Source organism: Alosa pseudoharengus, unplaced genomic scaffold (genome assembly GCF_046254945.1).
Source record: "Alosa pseudoharengus isolate Yale_2024_CS ecotype anadromous, Long Island Sound unplaced genomic scaffold, YU_APseudo_1.1 YU_APseudo_1.1_scf_11, whole genome shotgun sequence".
NCBI classification, from domain to species: Eukaryota; Metazoa; Chordata; class Actinopteri; order Clupeiformes; family Clupeidae; genus Alosa; species Alosa pseudoharengus.
In genome coordinates, this window is record NW_027468576.1 from 23,487,216 (window position 1) to 23,503,332 (window position 16,117).

The 16,117-nt window shown below is 42.0% G+C and overlaps 2 protein-coding genes across 2 annotated transcripts in view; one reads left to right on the forward strand and one right to left on the reverse strand.

Annotated features, from left to right (window-relative positions):
• Nucleotides 1–835: 835 nt before the first annotated feature.
• Nucleotides 836–4,378, reverse strand: cltrn (collectrin, amino acid transport regulator). The gene is made up of 6 exons (XM_076275407.1): nt 4,315–4,378; nt 3,937–3,995; nt 3,115–3,200; nt 1,907–2,023; nt 1,567–1,761; nt 836–1,109 (listed from the first exon to the last, which is right to left on the reverse strand). Exons 1-6 carry the CDS (start codon nt 4,376–4,378, stop codon nt 968–970), a joined length of 663 nt encoding a protein of 220 aa, XP_076131522.1. The 3' UTR covers nt 836–967.
• A 3,421-nt stretch (nt 4,379–7,799) lies between these two features.
• reps2 (RALBP1 associated Eps domain containing 2) overlaps nt 7,800–16,117 on the forward strand; it is a 38,688-nt gene continuing 30,370 nt past the window's right edge. The window contains exon 1 of the mRNA XM_076278479.1: nt 7,800–8,359. Coding sequence (XP_076134594.1) covers nt 8,180–8,359 — 180 coding nt within the window. The 5' untranslated portion in view covers nt 7,800–8,179. The remainder of the gene's footprint in view (nt 8,360–16,117) is intronic.

Here is a 16,117-nt window from a genome sequence, read left to right on the forward strand (position 1 = left end):
AACCTGTGGGCAGGCTAAAAGCTGATAAGCATCTATTGAAGGAAGAAGTCATTAAATTAGTTATGGGCACAATAACAAGGAATGTGATTCTGACACCAGCCAGATAAAGTTAATAATGAACCCTTTCAAAAGCCATGGTGAGACACAAGTAGGAAGCAAGGCTGGATTATTCACAGCTCCGCTAAAAAGGATTAGCAGGAAACAATTCCATTAATTCCTCCTGACATAATCTTTGATGTCAGTTTTAGCTTAGTGTTTTATTATTTTTATTTTTATTTTATTTTATATACAGCGTTGGTCTATGCATAGGAAACCAAGTAAGTAGCCCAGAGGCACTTTTCCCAGATGTTACTGGCATAGTTGTTGGAATGTTACATACAGTAATGTCTTCAGGTGAGTGAGTTTTAGCATCGATACTAAACATTCTTATCTGGCGAGCCATAAAAGCCAACAAGCATCAGGAAAGTACGCAATCAGAAAGGCCTTGAGAAACACAGTATGTACAACTCACTCAAAAACAATTTTTTTCAAAATACACATTTCTGAAAGTAGAACTTCAGTCTTTAAATCAGTGAATGTATAAGACTTACACTACCACATTACTGGCCATGCCTTACAGTATGTGCAACTCACATTTCTTTCCTTTTAAAGCATACCAAAAATTTAGCAAAAAACTTTCAAAATGACATGACATTGTATTACATTGTAGTATTATAGTAAATAGAGTTGGATAAAAGTGCTTTGCTGTTGCTGTTCTGCATAGGCTTAATTGAATAAATACAAAATATTGGCAGTTGATTGTGGTATTGGGTCACGTGATCATGTCTCATGACCTGAGCATGACTCATTGTCAAGGTTTACGTGTAACGTCACAGATAAGAAGTGGGAATGGAATCGAGGTCCACCGGAGTGAAGATTTGTGAATCCCGCATGGGTAGCCTTATGTGCTTATGGCTCACAGAGGCTTTTACAGCTGGGTGAAGCGGTCATCATCAGAGAAGGCCTGGTTATAAACACCATTTCTGTCCTCAAATGTCTCGCCGCTAATCCCCTTATCAGCTCCTTTGGCTTGATCATCCTCTTCAGCAAACTCCTTAGCCTTGTTTGCACTATATTAGATTAAATGTAAATAAATACATATGATTCTGACTGATGTATGTATCTTTGATAGCAGTCACATGCCAGCAAATAATGAACGTAAAAAGTAACAAGAGCTGCTCTTATCAACAAGCACACAGCCAAAGCCACCATAACAATGTGAGATATTTTATCACAAAGTATCTATCATTTTGGTGGAAAACTACCTGTTGTCAACTGAGAATTAAGGACACTTGGCATGTCCACAAATATCAGTATTTTGCACTACATAATATGATTTGGTGCAAAATTTATATACAAAATTATATATAGAAAAAATATAAAATAACATTAAAATAGATTCAGGCGAATAGATTATTTGATTCTGGATTCTTTATTGTGTTTTTCTCAAAAGTGCACTTGCTAATTCTTAGCTGGCAATGTCAACATAGACCTGAAATATGAAGAAAAAAAAGCACAACCACTTACCGTTTCCCCCTGACAAAAGAGGATATGAGCAAAGCAACAATGCCAGCACAGACCGCCCCAATCACCACCCCGAACACAATGAGCCAGGGAGGAGTGGCAGGTGTGACGGGGGTTGCCAATGTTGGTGGGATGCCCAAGAACTCCAGTGTCTTGTCCGTTAGCAGGAAGGCATTATTTATGCGGTTGCGAGACACCCTACAGACCAGTAAGATTGCAGGTACTTATTAAAGACCACCAAGCCAAACTGTTGTGAAACTGACGTATTCGGTATTGTGACCGGTCAGTAATGACTGTGTTTGTTGATCAAGGTTATGATGGGTTATGTTGGTTGCTGATTTACCTTACTGCTTCCTCCACTCTCGTCTTTGTGATTGCTAGTGTAGGGTTTTCAGGGTTTACCACAATGAACCAAAAGGAAACCCTTGGTGTCTCGTTGCATACAACAATGTTCGAAACACTGGAATACAAAACCACAACAAGCATGAAACATATGTGGTTACAATATTGCAACAGGGAGTGAGTTTTATAGGTATTAATCTAAGCTTTTAGAACACTTGCTCTCTCTCTTTCTCTCTCTCTCTCTCTCTCTCTCTCTCTCTCTGGCTGTATAAGTGTCAAACAGCCAGCCAGTGGGTTTGTAGATACACACATTTATTGTTGCTCGTATAGATTGTGTTTTCCCCATAACAATAAACAGTAACTAAGCAACGGCTGTTTTTATATCCGAACTGTTCCCAAGAAATGAACATAATACAGCAAACACACACACACACACACTCACACTCACAGAAAAAGACTTAATCCATCACTGATACTTTTCTCAAAGGCGATGGGGTTTTATGGAAAGCAACAAGCAGCCTTGAGCCCCAAAATGAGCGAGCAGTGTGCCTTGCATACTGATCAATGCCTTTAATTATATGGTAACTACAAGTGGAGGGCTTGATTGATGTACTTCCATGCTAGATGTGCACAGGGCAAATGTCTATTAGGAAACAGCGCCATTGATTACTCTGGTGTCATACCATCAGCACAGAATTGTAATTAGCACGCCCTGTGATAGATTAATTTGATTTAAAATGGCTAAGGCACTCTAGCACTCTGGTCCGAAGTTGTCATATATTATTACAATTTAATTGATAAAGAATCTGAATATATAGTAGCTGTCATTGTTCCATTCAACAGTGGATTATAATGATGCAATTAATAATATTTAATAGCTGTTTATCATTATATTATGTAAACGTAAAAAAATGTTTTATAAATGTTACACCTGCAACGCCCAGTCAATACCTCACAGAAAGGTCACTATTACTTTAAATACTATGAACATTGACAGTGTGGGAGTGAGTGTATACTGTATGTATGTATACTGTGTAATATATAATACACAGTATACATACATACAGTATACATAGTATATATATATATATATATATATATATATATATATAATGTGTGAATGGATTCACATTACATTGGAAGCATACAAATATCATTATGGAAAATAGAAATGCAATGGCATGTATGGGCTGTAGCAGCTTTACTCACTCATATGTTTCATTTTTGGTGTATTTTCTCATGGCAAAGGCAATGGTGGCCTTGAAGAGGAACAGCTCACTCTCGTTCCAGTCATACTAAGGAAACACCACATAACACAAAGTTTCCCTTGAGATCATGACATGTCATTGGAAATCTAAGCTGAGAGCTCATGACATGACATTGGAAATCGAAGCTGAGAGATCACTCAGTCATGACTCATGATCAAATCGAACACCAGCTTGAGTTCTTGCTCTTTTAACTTGACATTGACAGAATTACCCATTATTATGTGAATGCCAAGGACCCAAAATGCTGCAGACAAATTGGCTTTAAATTAGAATGAATTAGAATTTGTTATTAGACTTGTTATAAGACTTGTTATTTTAGAAACGTATTACCATAAAGGCATAAAACAAGTAATAATGTAAGAACCGAATGCACCTATCAAATGCAGAACCAAATATGTCATGGACATGTATGCTCCACTATCTATATTTATGAATTGTAAATTATAGTTGACTACTATTGTCCTACTAAAAATACCTGCATTTCAAACATACAATGCAATGACTGAATCACCATCCATTTTTTTACAGCACTTTCCAGGCATCTGCAAACTCAAAATCCCTGAACCACATGTTTCTGTTAAATGCACCATCCATTAACCATTATCCGTTAGCCATTAACCTGCCAATTTATTCATCCATTAGCTGTAGAATATTGCACACTGCTAAATCCCATGTTCCATCTGCTGTCTCTGTAGAAAGCGTGCACAGATTTTGCTAAAATAATCAACATGTCCATTTGGGACTGAACAAACAGTTTACTTACTGCTTGATCTCCAAGGGCTGTTTTGATACTGAGTCTAACTTGATAACCATCCTGATGATCTAGAAATACAAAACAAAAATAAGACGTAGGTAGATGTACGTAACATTATGTACATAAATCCAGTATACTTGTCATGACTTGATTCACTTCACAAACAGGCCTTTTATGTTTCACATCTTTTTACAACCATTCCTGACTAATACAATTTCAGTTCTCTGAGAATATTACAGGATACATAATTATGCTTAGTTGTCAAAACAATACAATTGTTAAAACATGTAAACCATGTAGGCTTGATGTGATGAAGAACCAGACAACCAAAATGCTATGCTCACTTAAAATATGTTAGAGAATACAGGTATATTTCTCTGAACTTACCCTTACTGCATTCTAAGGCCAAGGCAGGTGGCAGGGAAAGTAAGAGAAGTAGCAGAGAAAGCATCCTTTCAATCCGAGAGGAAAAAAAACAGGTAAATGGTTGAAACACCACAGTAGTTTTGTGAAGTAAAAGTCCCTGTGGTCAGGAGTTAAAAGAGAGTCGTGTCAGATGCTTCAAAAGAGAAGAGTTAACTGGAGAGGTTTTAATCGTTAAACTTTGACTCCTCTGTGACACTTGTGTCCCTGCCTACTGAGAGAAAAGAGAGGGAGACGGAGAAAAAACGAGTGAAAAGAGGTGGTGGACAGCAAGGCTGGCTTCTGGGCAAAAGGGAAAGTGGAAAGTAATGTGTTACCATGCCACTGTTTGCCCAGGCCTGAGAGAGAGAGATAAAGAGAGAGAGAGAGAGAGAGAGAGAGAGAGAGAGAGAGAGAGAGAGAGAGAGAGAGAGAGAGCTTAGATATTATTGTGCAGTAAGGCAGAAATGGCTGCAGATTGTGAGGATGTGGGTAAACAGTGCTTTAGCCTGCTACTGTTTGCTCAAGTCTCCATGTCACCTTTTGATTCGCCTCCCCAGCAAGTTTTAGGTGCCAGTGGAAAGCACATACCACCCACCTCTCTCCTTCTCTCCTCTCTCTCTTTATCTCTCTCTTTCTCTATCTTTGTCTGTCTTTCTCTCTATCAACCCACATATATGTTCTTTAGAAAGGCAGTTGCTGACAGCGAGTGACACACTGTCTTGACTATAACAGAACATGGTTTGATAAGACAAAACATTCTATTATCCAAAAACCAACTGGAAGGGAAAAACACATAAACACAATTCATAACTAGAAACACTTGAGCCGTCATTTGATGCTTCACACACTCAGCTATGATAAGACACAGGACGTATCTGTTTGTCATCAAATCTTTTGAAAGTGCTCACAGAAATACTGAATAAATTACCAATAACAAAGACTGGGAAGGTTTATTAGACCAAACCCAACATTGAAAAAAATAAAAAATAATAAATCTGCGAAGAAGCTGAGGTGTTCTAAACTAAACTTTCTAAACAATCCTCAGGTATTTCTCCTAATAAGGGTTATCTCTACTCCATCACATGTATTTAGAGTAGAAAACTCAATAAAATTCCATAGGCATGATTAAAGTCTGGGGCAAGGCTGTGACTAAAATATCAGCTCACTGTTTGTGTTACAAAATGTGAATGTTCACATTGAAACATGGAGGTTCAAGGACATCTCTGATAGTCTGTTCGTTCTTCTTTGCTGACATCAGAATACTTCTGACAAGCAGCAAAGATGGCTCCTGGTTTACTATTCAGCTCTGCCAGCAAATCTAACTTTTTATGTGGTTAATTTTTCACAAAGGCATGGTAGATGTTTACTGCACCCTTGACAAATCTATGTTTTCTCATTACTAGGGATGGTCACATATTCCAGAAGCTTTTTCTCAGAATGGACCATTAACTAATGCACATCTTCATACAAATTAAATGAATGTGTAAATTGAGCATTGAAAGGAAAGTGAGACACTTCTACTTTTCTAAAAGCACATGCGCTCTAGATGAATTAAGACATGATTAAAACTTTACACTGTAGCCCCCTCTGGCCTACAGTATACTAGATTAACTCATTAGGTATCAAAGGTTATTAGTTCTTGTAAATTATGACCATGCATATTTCCAGACCATCATCTTCATATAATACCTCAACCATGGCCACTGGCTCACTTTTCAGCAACCTCAGACAACATCTTAAAATCTCATTTGAGTTTCCTTAGAAAGCTAAATCAAGCACATTTCTTTACACTAAGCCTCTACCCCCACCTTCTTCACCATTGGTATGCCTCTGCCAGCTGTAATTCTGTGTTGACCTTGAAGTTGACCTTGACCTTTGACAGCATGACATGCCTACATTCCTAAACAGGTCATGAAGTGTTTAAGAGGAATGAATATGTCTTGACCTTTGACCCAATAATGGGCTTTCAGAAAAATATAATGGCAGTTTGTCAGTTTGTCAAGTGGTAGTGAAAACCCCATTTGTCTAGGGTGTATCATATTTTAGATTTTCAAGCAGTCTTGCAGTGAGATATTTATGTGACTAACTGCTGACAGGAGGAGACTCAACAGACTGCTTACAAAGGCCAGCTCTGTCTGAGATGCTCCCCTTCAGCACAGTGGATCATCATTTGTGATGTTGATCATGTCCAGCCCCATGCATAGCACTCTGACAACCCTGGTCAGCTCCTTCAGTGACACGCTGCTACAGCGTGTGAAGGAGAGAAACCACAGGTCATTTCTTCCTTCTGCGGTCAGACATTCTTCTCAGTGTCAGACAACGGTAACTATTATTTATATCTTAATGTCCCCAGTATTTGTTTTGTTCTGTTCTTCTGTTATCTTGGATATGCTATTATCTGCTGCATGCTATAACATTACAAATGTCTCCATTGTTCTGTTTCTGACTTATTCTAATTCTTATTCTGTGTTTGAGCAAGTAACAAAGTGACAGACCACATTGTGGATTGAAAACTAAATAGCAAACTAACAGACCATTGGGGATTGAAAAACTAAAACTAAGGCAATCAACTTAGGGCTGGTAGAAATCTGTATCATCTGGGATCAAATGAAAAGAAGAAGGAATCAAGACAATCTAAATCCACTGAAAAGTTGTGGCAAATTCTTTGAAATGCTTGAAACAACCTACCAGAAACCTTCAGAAAAAGAACTGGAGACAAGACAAAGACAAAGGGTCTCACCGAAATGGTGATTTGATTTTTTTAAACTGCACTTAGTATGTTCTTTTCTAAATGAAAGTTATTCATGACATTATTTTTAAAGCAACCTCACATTACATCATTTTATTCAGTAACTGTCTAAAACTTTTTGAATTGCACTAGGCCTAATTTAATAAGAATATTTCTGATAAGAAAATTAGACTAATAATAGTCATTGTGTGTGCCCATTCCTGAAAATGAATTCATGACATACCTCTGATCACAAGAAATCAGTGTGACAAAAACAAAACGTGGATACTAGGCCTAGAGATTTCAGGTAACATTTTCTCGGGGAATTATTTGACAATCCAGTGGAATTTTGGCCATTCAAGATGTAGCTAAAATTGCAAGGATTTTTCTCTGACACTAGATGGCAGTAGTAGCCTAATGCACATTAAGTCAATCATCCAAAATGCAGTGACTGATGAATGTTAATATAGTCTGGGAATTAAAGATAATCTTTGTTTACTTATTCCGTATGAAGCAGCAAGCAACGGTACGACTGCTTTTATATGGACACTTAGAACACATACCCTACTTCCCTGGGTATTTAAATAGCTCTATGTCTATTCCAGCCTTTATTAATATGTCCAGATTATGAAGACAAATGGGCAAGAATGACCATTCTGCTCAATCAATTCTTAAAATGCGAGAATTCAATTTGTTGGATATTAAAAAAAAAGAAGAAAAAAAGAAAATTGTCTAGGCTATCCCATTGCATTGCTTATCCTATTGCACAGACAATCACTACAGCCACGTTGCAGTAACGCAGCCAAAGGGCAATAAACCACAATCCTGAGCTCAACGATAATGAAAAAGGCCTTATGATCGTATCCTAATAATATCACATTAATCTTAACATGATAGGTTGCCCAAGGCTGATGTGAGTGTTTCTGTGGCGCCTCTGTGCGTTCCGCCGAGGTACTTGTCCACCCAGCCCTGTCGAGTTGGGAAATGATAAGCTCGTGCTGCAGAGGACGTTTCTCCCTTGGCTATCTCGGTACCCAGCATCGTCTGTGTTTGAGGCCGTTGTTGTTGTCCCCGTCTCTAGTCATTTGAGAATCAAGACGGCGTTCCATTTCCCCTTGAATGGAGCAGGGACCTGGCGCGGCGACCGGGGGGAGTTTCATTTCCCTGAGCGAGAATGAACAAAGATGTTACTCAGGACTGTACACTCTCTGCCAAGCTGACAGCTCAGGCAAACTAGCGTCGAGCAAAGTGGGAGAGCTGTTCAGGGCATCCCAGTTGCCGGCCGAAATCCTACGTCAAGTGAGTATTCTCTACTAGTTACTTGACCGACACTATTCGGTGGTGTGCTCTCCCACCAGGCTTTCTTGTACGGTAGCAAGGAGCGTCTTGGCGGATGAGCACCGCGGGTACCTACTACCGAGTCTGCATTGCTCACTGACGTGTCTGCACCGCTTCTCTGCATGAGAGGCTCCTCTCGAGGTTTATCTGTATGGGATATAAGAATTGCTATGGTCATGCATTCGTTTATTATAGGCTATCCCGCTCTCACGTGAGAAATTATCTTACCGGGTTTGACTGCATCATTGCGCATCGTAAACGCTGGCATGTCTTGCTCTTGTTTTGTGTGTAGAGGTAACCTTTGTGTTTTTGTGTGTGTTGTGTCGATATATGGCTATACAAAGTGAATGTGTTTCATACATAACTGCATTTTAAACCCCAGAGTCTACCACGAGTAGCTGAGTCACTCAGGAACAACCGTTTTAAGTTGCTACCCAGTAGTGCCACTGCTGTAATCATTCCTATGCATACTGCTGTCAAGTCAGAATGTGTGTCAAAAATACAAGTACATAAGCGTTTTTACATAATGAGTTAGGACCGTCTCCCTCAATGGTATACAAATGACTAATCAACACCTGGGCAGATTAGGAATATGTATTAAATGATTGATGCGGTGGAACTTGTCCTTGGTTCACCATTATAGCAAGTGTGAAGAGTAACTCTTTGTTATGATCCTCTTTTCTCAACTTTTGGCCTATACTTTTCTCGTCAGCTTGAAACTGTTTGGGGGAGTAGCCTATATCTGATACATTTACATGTGCTCCATAATGTTTATGTCCAGTTTTATGGCTCCCAATGGCCCACTGTGTTTCTGGTCTAAATTTGGACATGTTTAGTGGCGGTTTTCCACATCTGTGTTTGGGATCGTGTGAACTACGCAGATGGCAGGAAGGGGTGCCACCTCTGCTGCAGAGATAAGGCTTGGAGGATACATGCTGGGAGGGTGGAACACAAAACTTTTTTTGGCCTCCAGCAACATTTCTGTGAATTTGTGTACTGGCTTTGTTGGAATCATCACTCCCATCACACATCTAAACTTTAATGTTTTGTGTAGATATTAACAGATGAATGGCCTACCATGTTATGATGAAGAGCCCACCATCATTGTTTATAGCAGGTGAAGAATGGTGATAGCCTTAAAGTTAGTCTATTAAGTTTTATTGTTAGAACAAACATGCACAGAACAGAACAACACCAATCTGTCTCATATGCTTGTCATCTGTTCAGCATACACCACACAAACACACACATGTTCCACCCATACACCCACATATTGGCTCTAAAAAAAAGCAAACAACCCTTAAAAACAACACACACAAACACCACGACCACAGGAAGTGGGTCTTTCCATCGCGACTCATGAGCACAGTGGGCTAGCAGGCCACTTCTGGTCCTCTGGTCGTCCATTCACGCCACGGCGGGGTCCCCAGGGGAAGCCTCCAGAGCGCAGGCGGCCCATTGTGTCTCTCTGTGGGGTCAGGAAGTTTGGCAAGACGCTCCGTTTCCTCTCCGTCCGGTCCAGCAGCTCCAGTCCTCCCCCCAGCTGTGTGTGTGTGTGAGTGTGTGTGTGTGTTTGTGTGTGTGTGTGTGAGTGTGTGTGAGTGTGTGTGTTTGTGTGTGTGTGTGTGTGTGCGTGTGTGTGTGTGGACAAACTGACTCACTCCCCTGACTGACTGACACAGAGTGGAGAGAGAGCTCCATGGATTCTCACCACTGCCCAGTGTAGCAGGGCAGGCAGACAGGACACTAGCTGTGACCCTGAGGCAGACAGGAAGCCCCATCTTTTAAAGAGGGTCAAGCGGACATCGACACAAGATGGATAAGGGAGAAGGTGATCTCATTCACAGGCTAGAGAAGCTGGCTGGGGAGTGGAAAAGCTCAGAGGTGGTTTGCGCATTGAGGGGACACGATTACTTTTAAAATTGAATTTCGGAGGAAGCCCACTGGCTTGCTGAAATGGCTGATGAATGGTCTGCGCAGTTTACACACTTGCATGCCAACTTCCCCAGCCTGCCACCAACGCCGTCAAGCGTTGTTTAACAGTGTCAGCACATGTGCCATGTGACATATTCACAAATACACACACACGCTTGATCCCCCCGTACCCATTCCCCACCCCAGTGTGTTTGCAGTGTGTCAACTCCTACCAATGTGAGGCACTCTGGAGAGGCCAGTGTGAATGACATGAATTAGCATGGGTGAGGAGCACTTGACAAGGGGCCAAGTGGCTGACATTGTGCCACCATTTCACACAGGCACCTGTCAGGTCCTTTTGAAAGCTTAACTGTTCTCTTCAGGGTCCTGCATGTAGGAAGTGACACGCTGTCCAGTGGCATAGTGAAGTCCATCTCATATAGTCTTGCCACTGAAATCAATCCGGCATTGTTTTGCCATGTGCTTTTGAAATGTCATTGTTTTGCCATGTGCTTTTTTGTCATTAAATTACACAAAATGTCATTTCTGTGTATTAAGTTCAAGGTAAAACAAAGCATTGTTGTGTGACATGTAGTGTGTATAGTCATTATGTGTATATTGTGTCTATACTGTGTACAGTGTATGAGGCCTTAGATGGTCAGAGTCTAACTAAGGCCTTGTGCCCTTTTAAGGAATTATTTTCTCTCTACCGGTCACCTTGACTGTGTATCAGGAACAGTATGTGTCAGTGTGTGTGCTGTGCCGGTTTTGTCCATGCTATCATTCCAAGAATTGTGGTTGTTGCCTTGATGTGGTGCAGTTAAAAAATACAAAGCCCTCAGTCAGTACCTTAAATACCACCTGATCAATATCCCCTCCTTCACTCCTGGGCTTTAATTTCACAGGCCTGACGGCCACCATCCCTCCAAAAGTCAATTTGGAGTCGCTGGTCGAAACCGCCACTGAGCACGCTCCCCCAATCTGGCCCCCAGAAAGCGAGTGCCATGCCTAAATGGAGCAATAGTGACTCTATTGTGTTTCTGCCTGTTGGGTCAGTGTCAGGAACCCACCCGCCTCCCCTCCCAATCCAACACCCCCAAACCCTCTGTTGTGGACGGCTATCGGGCACGGTGCCAGGGGCAGCCCCAGAGCATGGTTGCCAGCCATTTACATGGCCATCAATGAATCAGCTGTGCTGCACTTTTCACACAGGGCCTCTGCATCCATGCCCGTCTCTCAGATGGCACAGCGGCGGAAAATGGAGACTCATGGAGACACAGGAAGTGAGAGACTCTAGTGTAGAAAAGGCTGCTCTCTGTGTGTCTGAGAAAACTGTCCAGTAAATGTGTGTTACACTGTGTGTAGAGGAATGCACACTATTACGTGATTGGTGGGTGCGCACCATTGCAAGCTTATGATGGGGCATGAGAAGCATACTTGAAATACCTACAAGATGATCGTCTGTGTTTAAACCATGCACATGCTCAGATGTCCATCCAAGCTGATATTGCATTCAGCCATGGAATGTTGTTTTGCACCAGTGTGTGTGTGTGTGTGTGTGTGTGTGTGTGTTTGTGTTTATGTGTGTGTGTGTGTGTGTGTGTGTCTGTGTGTGTGATTGTTATATCCTGTGTACAGTCATCACAGAGTCTGCCCCTTGCCCTCCAGCACTATTTAAAGCATCATAGGTGATGCAGGGTGTCTGTTCCCACATCCTCCTCTGTAGCAGGCGGAAGTGAGCAAGCCTTCTTCTGAACACGTAGAGTTTTGTTTAAGTGCCGGCTTACCTCTGCTCAACACGTGCACCTCCATCCGTGACACACTCACTAGTTCCTCATACTCAGCTGGAGACGACAAACCTGTCTGACTGCGCAGCTAGTGGTAACCACGGGCAACCGCCCTCATGTCATACTTCATTCTCTTGTTACGTATTCAAGTTATAGACCAGCAGGTTTCACCTCTGCCCTGATGTTTGAAGTACTGCAGTCATAATGCAGACATGTTTACTCATTATTTTAGTTTTATATGTAAATAAATGTCTTAAATGTGCATTTGAATCCTGTTCATGGAACTGTAATGTGTGATATCCAGTATGAAGGCACAGTGAACATTCCATGGTTTGCCATGTGCTTTCAAAGATTCAAGGAATGTAATGCCTTTAGCGTTTTGAGAATGTCTCACATGGCTGACTGAACAGCACCGCACTCCTAGTAAACGGGCTGAGAAAAAAAAGTTAAGTTAAATATCTGTTAAACATAGTAATTAATTAGTTAAACACAGCCAAAAATCTGTGTAGAAGGAAATGCCTATTGCTTTGAACTAGTTCATTTCTTTTCATCCAACATCCACTCTCAAGCAATCCTTTTGATCTGGGTGGACTATGTTGCTGGACGTTGTTGTGGGAGAGATTTGTTCCAGTAATCAAAGCAGCGATGCCTTAATATTTAATTAACACAACTCTCTGTCTGTAGACTCACTGCATGTCAGTGCGAGGGGGTGATATTGCACGCCTCCCCTGTGACTGATCCTGATTGCATTCCCTCTGTCATACCTTGTCAGTGTCTTAAATCGATATAATCCCACAGTGTAATGAATAAATGATGGTGTTGCTGCTAAATCTACAAACAACGGCAAGTGCTCAGGATAAGATCAAAGGAGCTTGCAGTGGGGGGGTTGCTTGCATGTCTCAGTAACCTCAAAGGAACTGTGTAGCCAGCTGACCCGTGCCAGAGAGCTGGTGTCCTTGGCCATGTGGAGTTGTTTAGTGCCATGGCGGCAGCACAGACGTGTAGTGTCTGATTACTCCCGTTGCTTTGTCTCTGGGGGAAAGCCGTTGAGGGAGAATGCGGGTCAAGCTGAAGTAATTGGCTCTTAATTGTCGATTAAAGAGAGCCCAACATCCTCCCCCTCCATCCCGCCCCGCCCTGCCCGCCTGGCCGGCCCCACAGCGTATTATGGTGTGGACGTTATCTGGCAGCCTATTCTGCTGCTCCGCTCTGTTGGCCTGTCATCCATCTCACTGGACTCGTTCTCTCTCATCTTGCACCACCATCTCTCTCTCTCTCTCTCTCTCTCTCTGTCTTTCTGGCTGTGTTGGCTTACTAACATTAACAGCATGCTATCAGCAGGTGTACTTTTTAAATTGAATATTGATTTTGATTGTGTGTGTGTGTGTGTGTGTGTGTGTGTGTGTGTGTGTGTGTGTGTGTGTGTGTGTGTGTGTGAGAGAGAGAGAGAGAGTGTAAATTAGCACAGTGTGTATGGTGTTTGAATCTCTGTAGAGCTGATGTGGGATTCAGCAGCACATGTACTTGTTGGCTATTTTGCCTTTCCCCACACACTCATCATAAGCCCTGGTCTTTATCCTACAGACATCCGCACCGTGTCCCACATATACCTTGAATTCCTCGAATCACGCTTGTTTTTCTAAAGACTAATCCATACTAAGCCTCTGATGCCCTGTAAAGGGAATGAGAGATAATGAGCCGTCCTAGTCAATCACACCATCCCCAGGAAACCCTCCATGCCTTATGGAACTATGGAATCCTTATCATGACATGAAGCAATGCATTAAAATCAGTAGTACTGCGGCCCACAGTGACGATGCAGTCTGTCGTCCATAGTGTAATACGTTATTTGTCTGATGCAGTGTCACCTTGCCAGAAAATATGTGGTTATTTTTTGTAAGCAAAAACTTTTATCAACCCAATTGCCATAATCAACTTTTAGCGGCCAGTTAGAACTCAGCAACTCTGCTTGGTAATGTGTTCTGAGGCCAGCCTCTGAGGGCCAAGGTGTTCTGCACTTGCTGCCCAAAGCAAAATCAATCGCTGGGCAGAGAGAGAGAGAGAAATTTAACGTGATTTTCCCTTGTTAATTTTTCATTGCCACTGTAGGTAGCGGCACCGTCAGCAAACGGGGGGAGCCTCGGGGGGAACAGCAACTCCTGCCCAGGATCAATGGGCCTCAGATCGGAGAGGCTGATAGGGACGCAGAGAGGCTGAGCAGAGACGCAGTTTCAAACCGCAGGAGGGGGCATCTTATCTGGCTGCAACCTCCAGGCTAGAGGAGAAATGTGATGACTGGGAATATTCTGATACAGATAGCTGCTCCCCTGTGATCGCAGTCGAGTATTGCAAAATGATATTTTCGCCCCGGATTCAGGATAGCACAAAACAAAGTGTGCATGTGGAGTTTTTTTGCATCCCACAGCTCATCTACAGTAGCCTAAATGCCAAATGAAAGTCATCTAATTTCTGTTTATTTTTGCGTCATAAAATAATCTTTTCTTTGGGCTGCTGAGCCGACAATCCACTTTTTGCGGTACATCCTTTATTGTCAATGCAAGAAGCCAACGCTATTAATATCAGTTGTGCGGATCAGATAACATCTCCCCTGTCTCATTGGGAGAGCCACTCCACACTCATGCCCGCTCAGGCAGATTCAGACTATTGATTATGTCTATTACAGGCCCGAGCACTTTGCTCTACAAAGTGATTAATAGATATATGTTCGGTAGTGGGCCTCGTTTCAAAGCCAGGGCACGTGTGTGCCTGCCTGAGCCAAAACAAAGGGAAAATCTTGCTGTTGAAGCTGTGGTCGTTTCTCGCAAAGAGTCGATTGTTCCGCCTCAAATAGTGGGTGTGGAGGGTTGGAGGAGATTATAGGATTCGGCGTTCTTTAGGCCTGTGTGTAGAACAGGAGGCCTTTGTTTCTGTGATTTCGTAGCGCTTTTTCTTTCGTCATGCAGATGAGTGCATTCTAATTGGGATTTGGGTTTGATTCTAAAAATGGCCAACTACCCCTGTGCCTCGGCCAATAGCATTTCAAGGTCAGTTTTGAACCTGACCATTACAATTGTGCTAATGTAAAGGAAGGGTTTAACACTTAAAGGTCACTTGGCCCGAAGTTGTACAAGATTATACCTCTAAATCAACAATGTTCACTATGACTTTAATTCTTCAAATATTTAAAAAGGTTCATTTCTGTTGGACATAAGAAGAGACTGACATGTCTTCAGGTTTAACATCTGCGCTGATCTTCCCAGTTTTTTTGGTGAACATGGCTTCTTTTCAAATCGCATCTCATGGATGTGAATGCCTTTAGACTTCTCTCCATGCTCTCGCTTCTCTCCTCTCATATCTGTGTAAACACACTTCTTGCTTTAATCATAAGATGGGGTCCCTTGGCTGAGCAGCCCCCCTGCTGTGCTGTTGATCCTACATCTCAAGCTGGGATTAACCCGCCAGGGTTTCACTTTGGCTCCTCCACTGCCAGTCCTTAAAATGAGCTGCACACCTTATTTATATTATTACATTATAGTATATTTGTACCTTTGTGAGGATAGGACCATTGAGAATGACAGGAAGCAAGTGGGAGGAAATGATTGAGATGGGATCAGGATTGGGATTGGGAAATGATGGCTAGTAAGAACTAAGGTCCCAGTGGGTACTTGGTCCCATATGCACTCCAGATACATTCCTTTAAACACTTAATCCTCACGTTCAATCATCTTTATTCACTCATGCAGGAGATAGATACTCATTTGGCTCTCCCAAATAGAGATGGTGTTGCCAAAGCACACACAAATGTAATTACTTTTCATTCTGGCTGTAGTGATTTGTTTTTAATGAATGTGATGATGGGGTTTGGATGCCAGTGGTGCATCTGGTCATTGCTAAATTGTAATTAATTGTAGCCATGTCTTCAAGATTTTGTCTTGTAACGAATCACATGTGTGAACACACTAGGGCTGGGACAACGCGTCGACGTAATCGATGACGTCGACGCAAAAAATACGTCGAC

Excerpts from the sequence above, each read along its gene's own strand:
- cltrn (XM_076275407.1), bottom strand. The coding sequence starts at position 4,378 with ATGCTTTCTCTGCTACTTCTCTTACTTTCCCTGCCACCTGCCTTGGCC. Across the intron at positions 3,996-4,314 it reads GGCCTTAGAATGCAGTAAGG|ATCATCAGGATGGTTATCAA; the intron begins GTAAGTTCAGAG and ends TTGTATTTCTAG. Across the intron at positions 1,762-1,906 it reads AGAGTGGAGGAAGCAGTAAG|GGTGTCTCGCAACCGCATAA; the intron begins GTAAATCAGCAA and ends ACTGGTCTGTAG.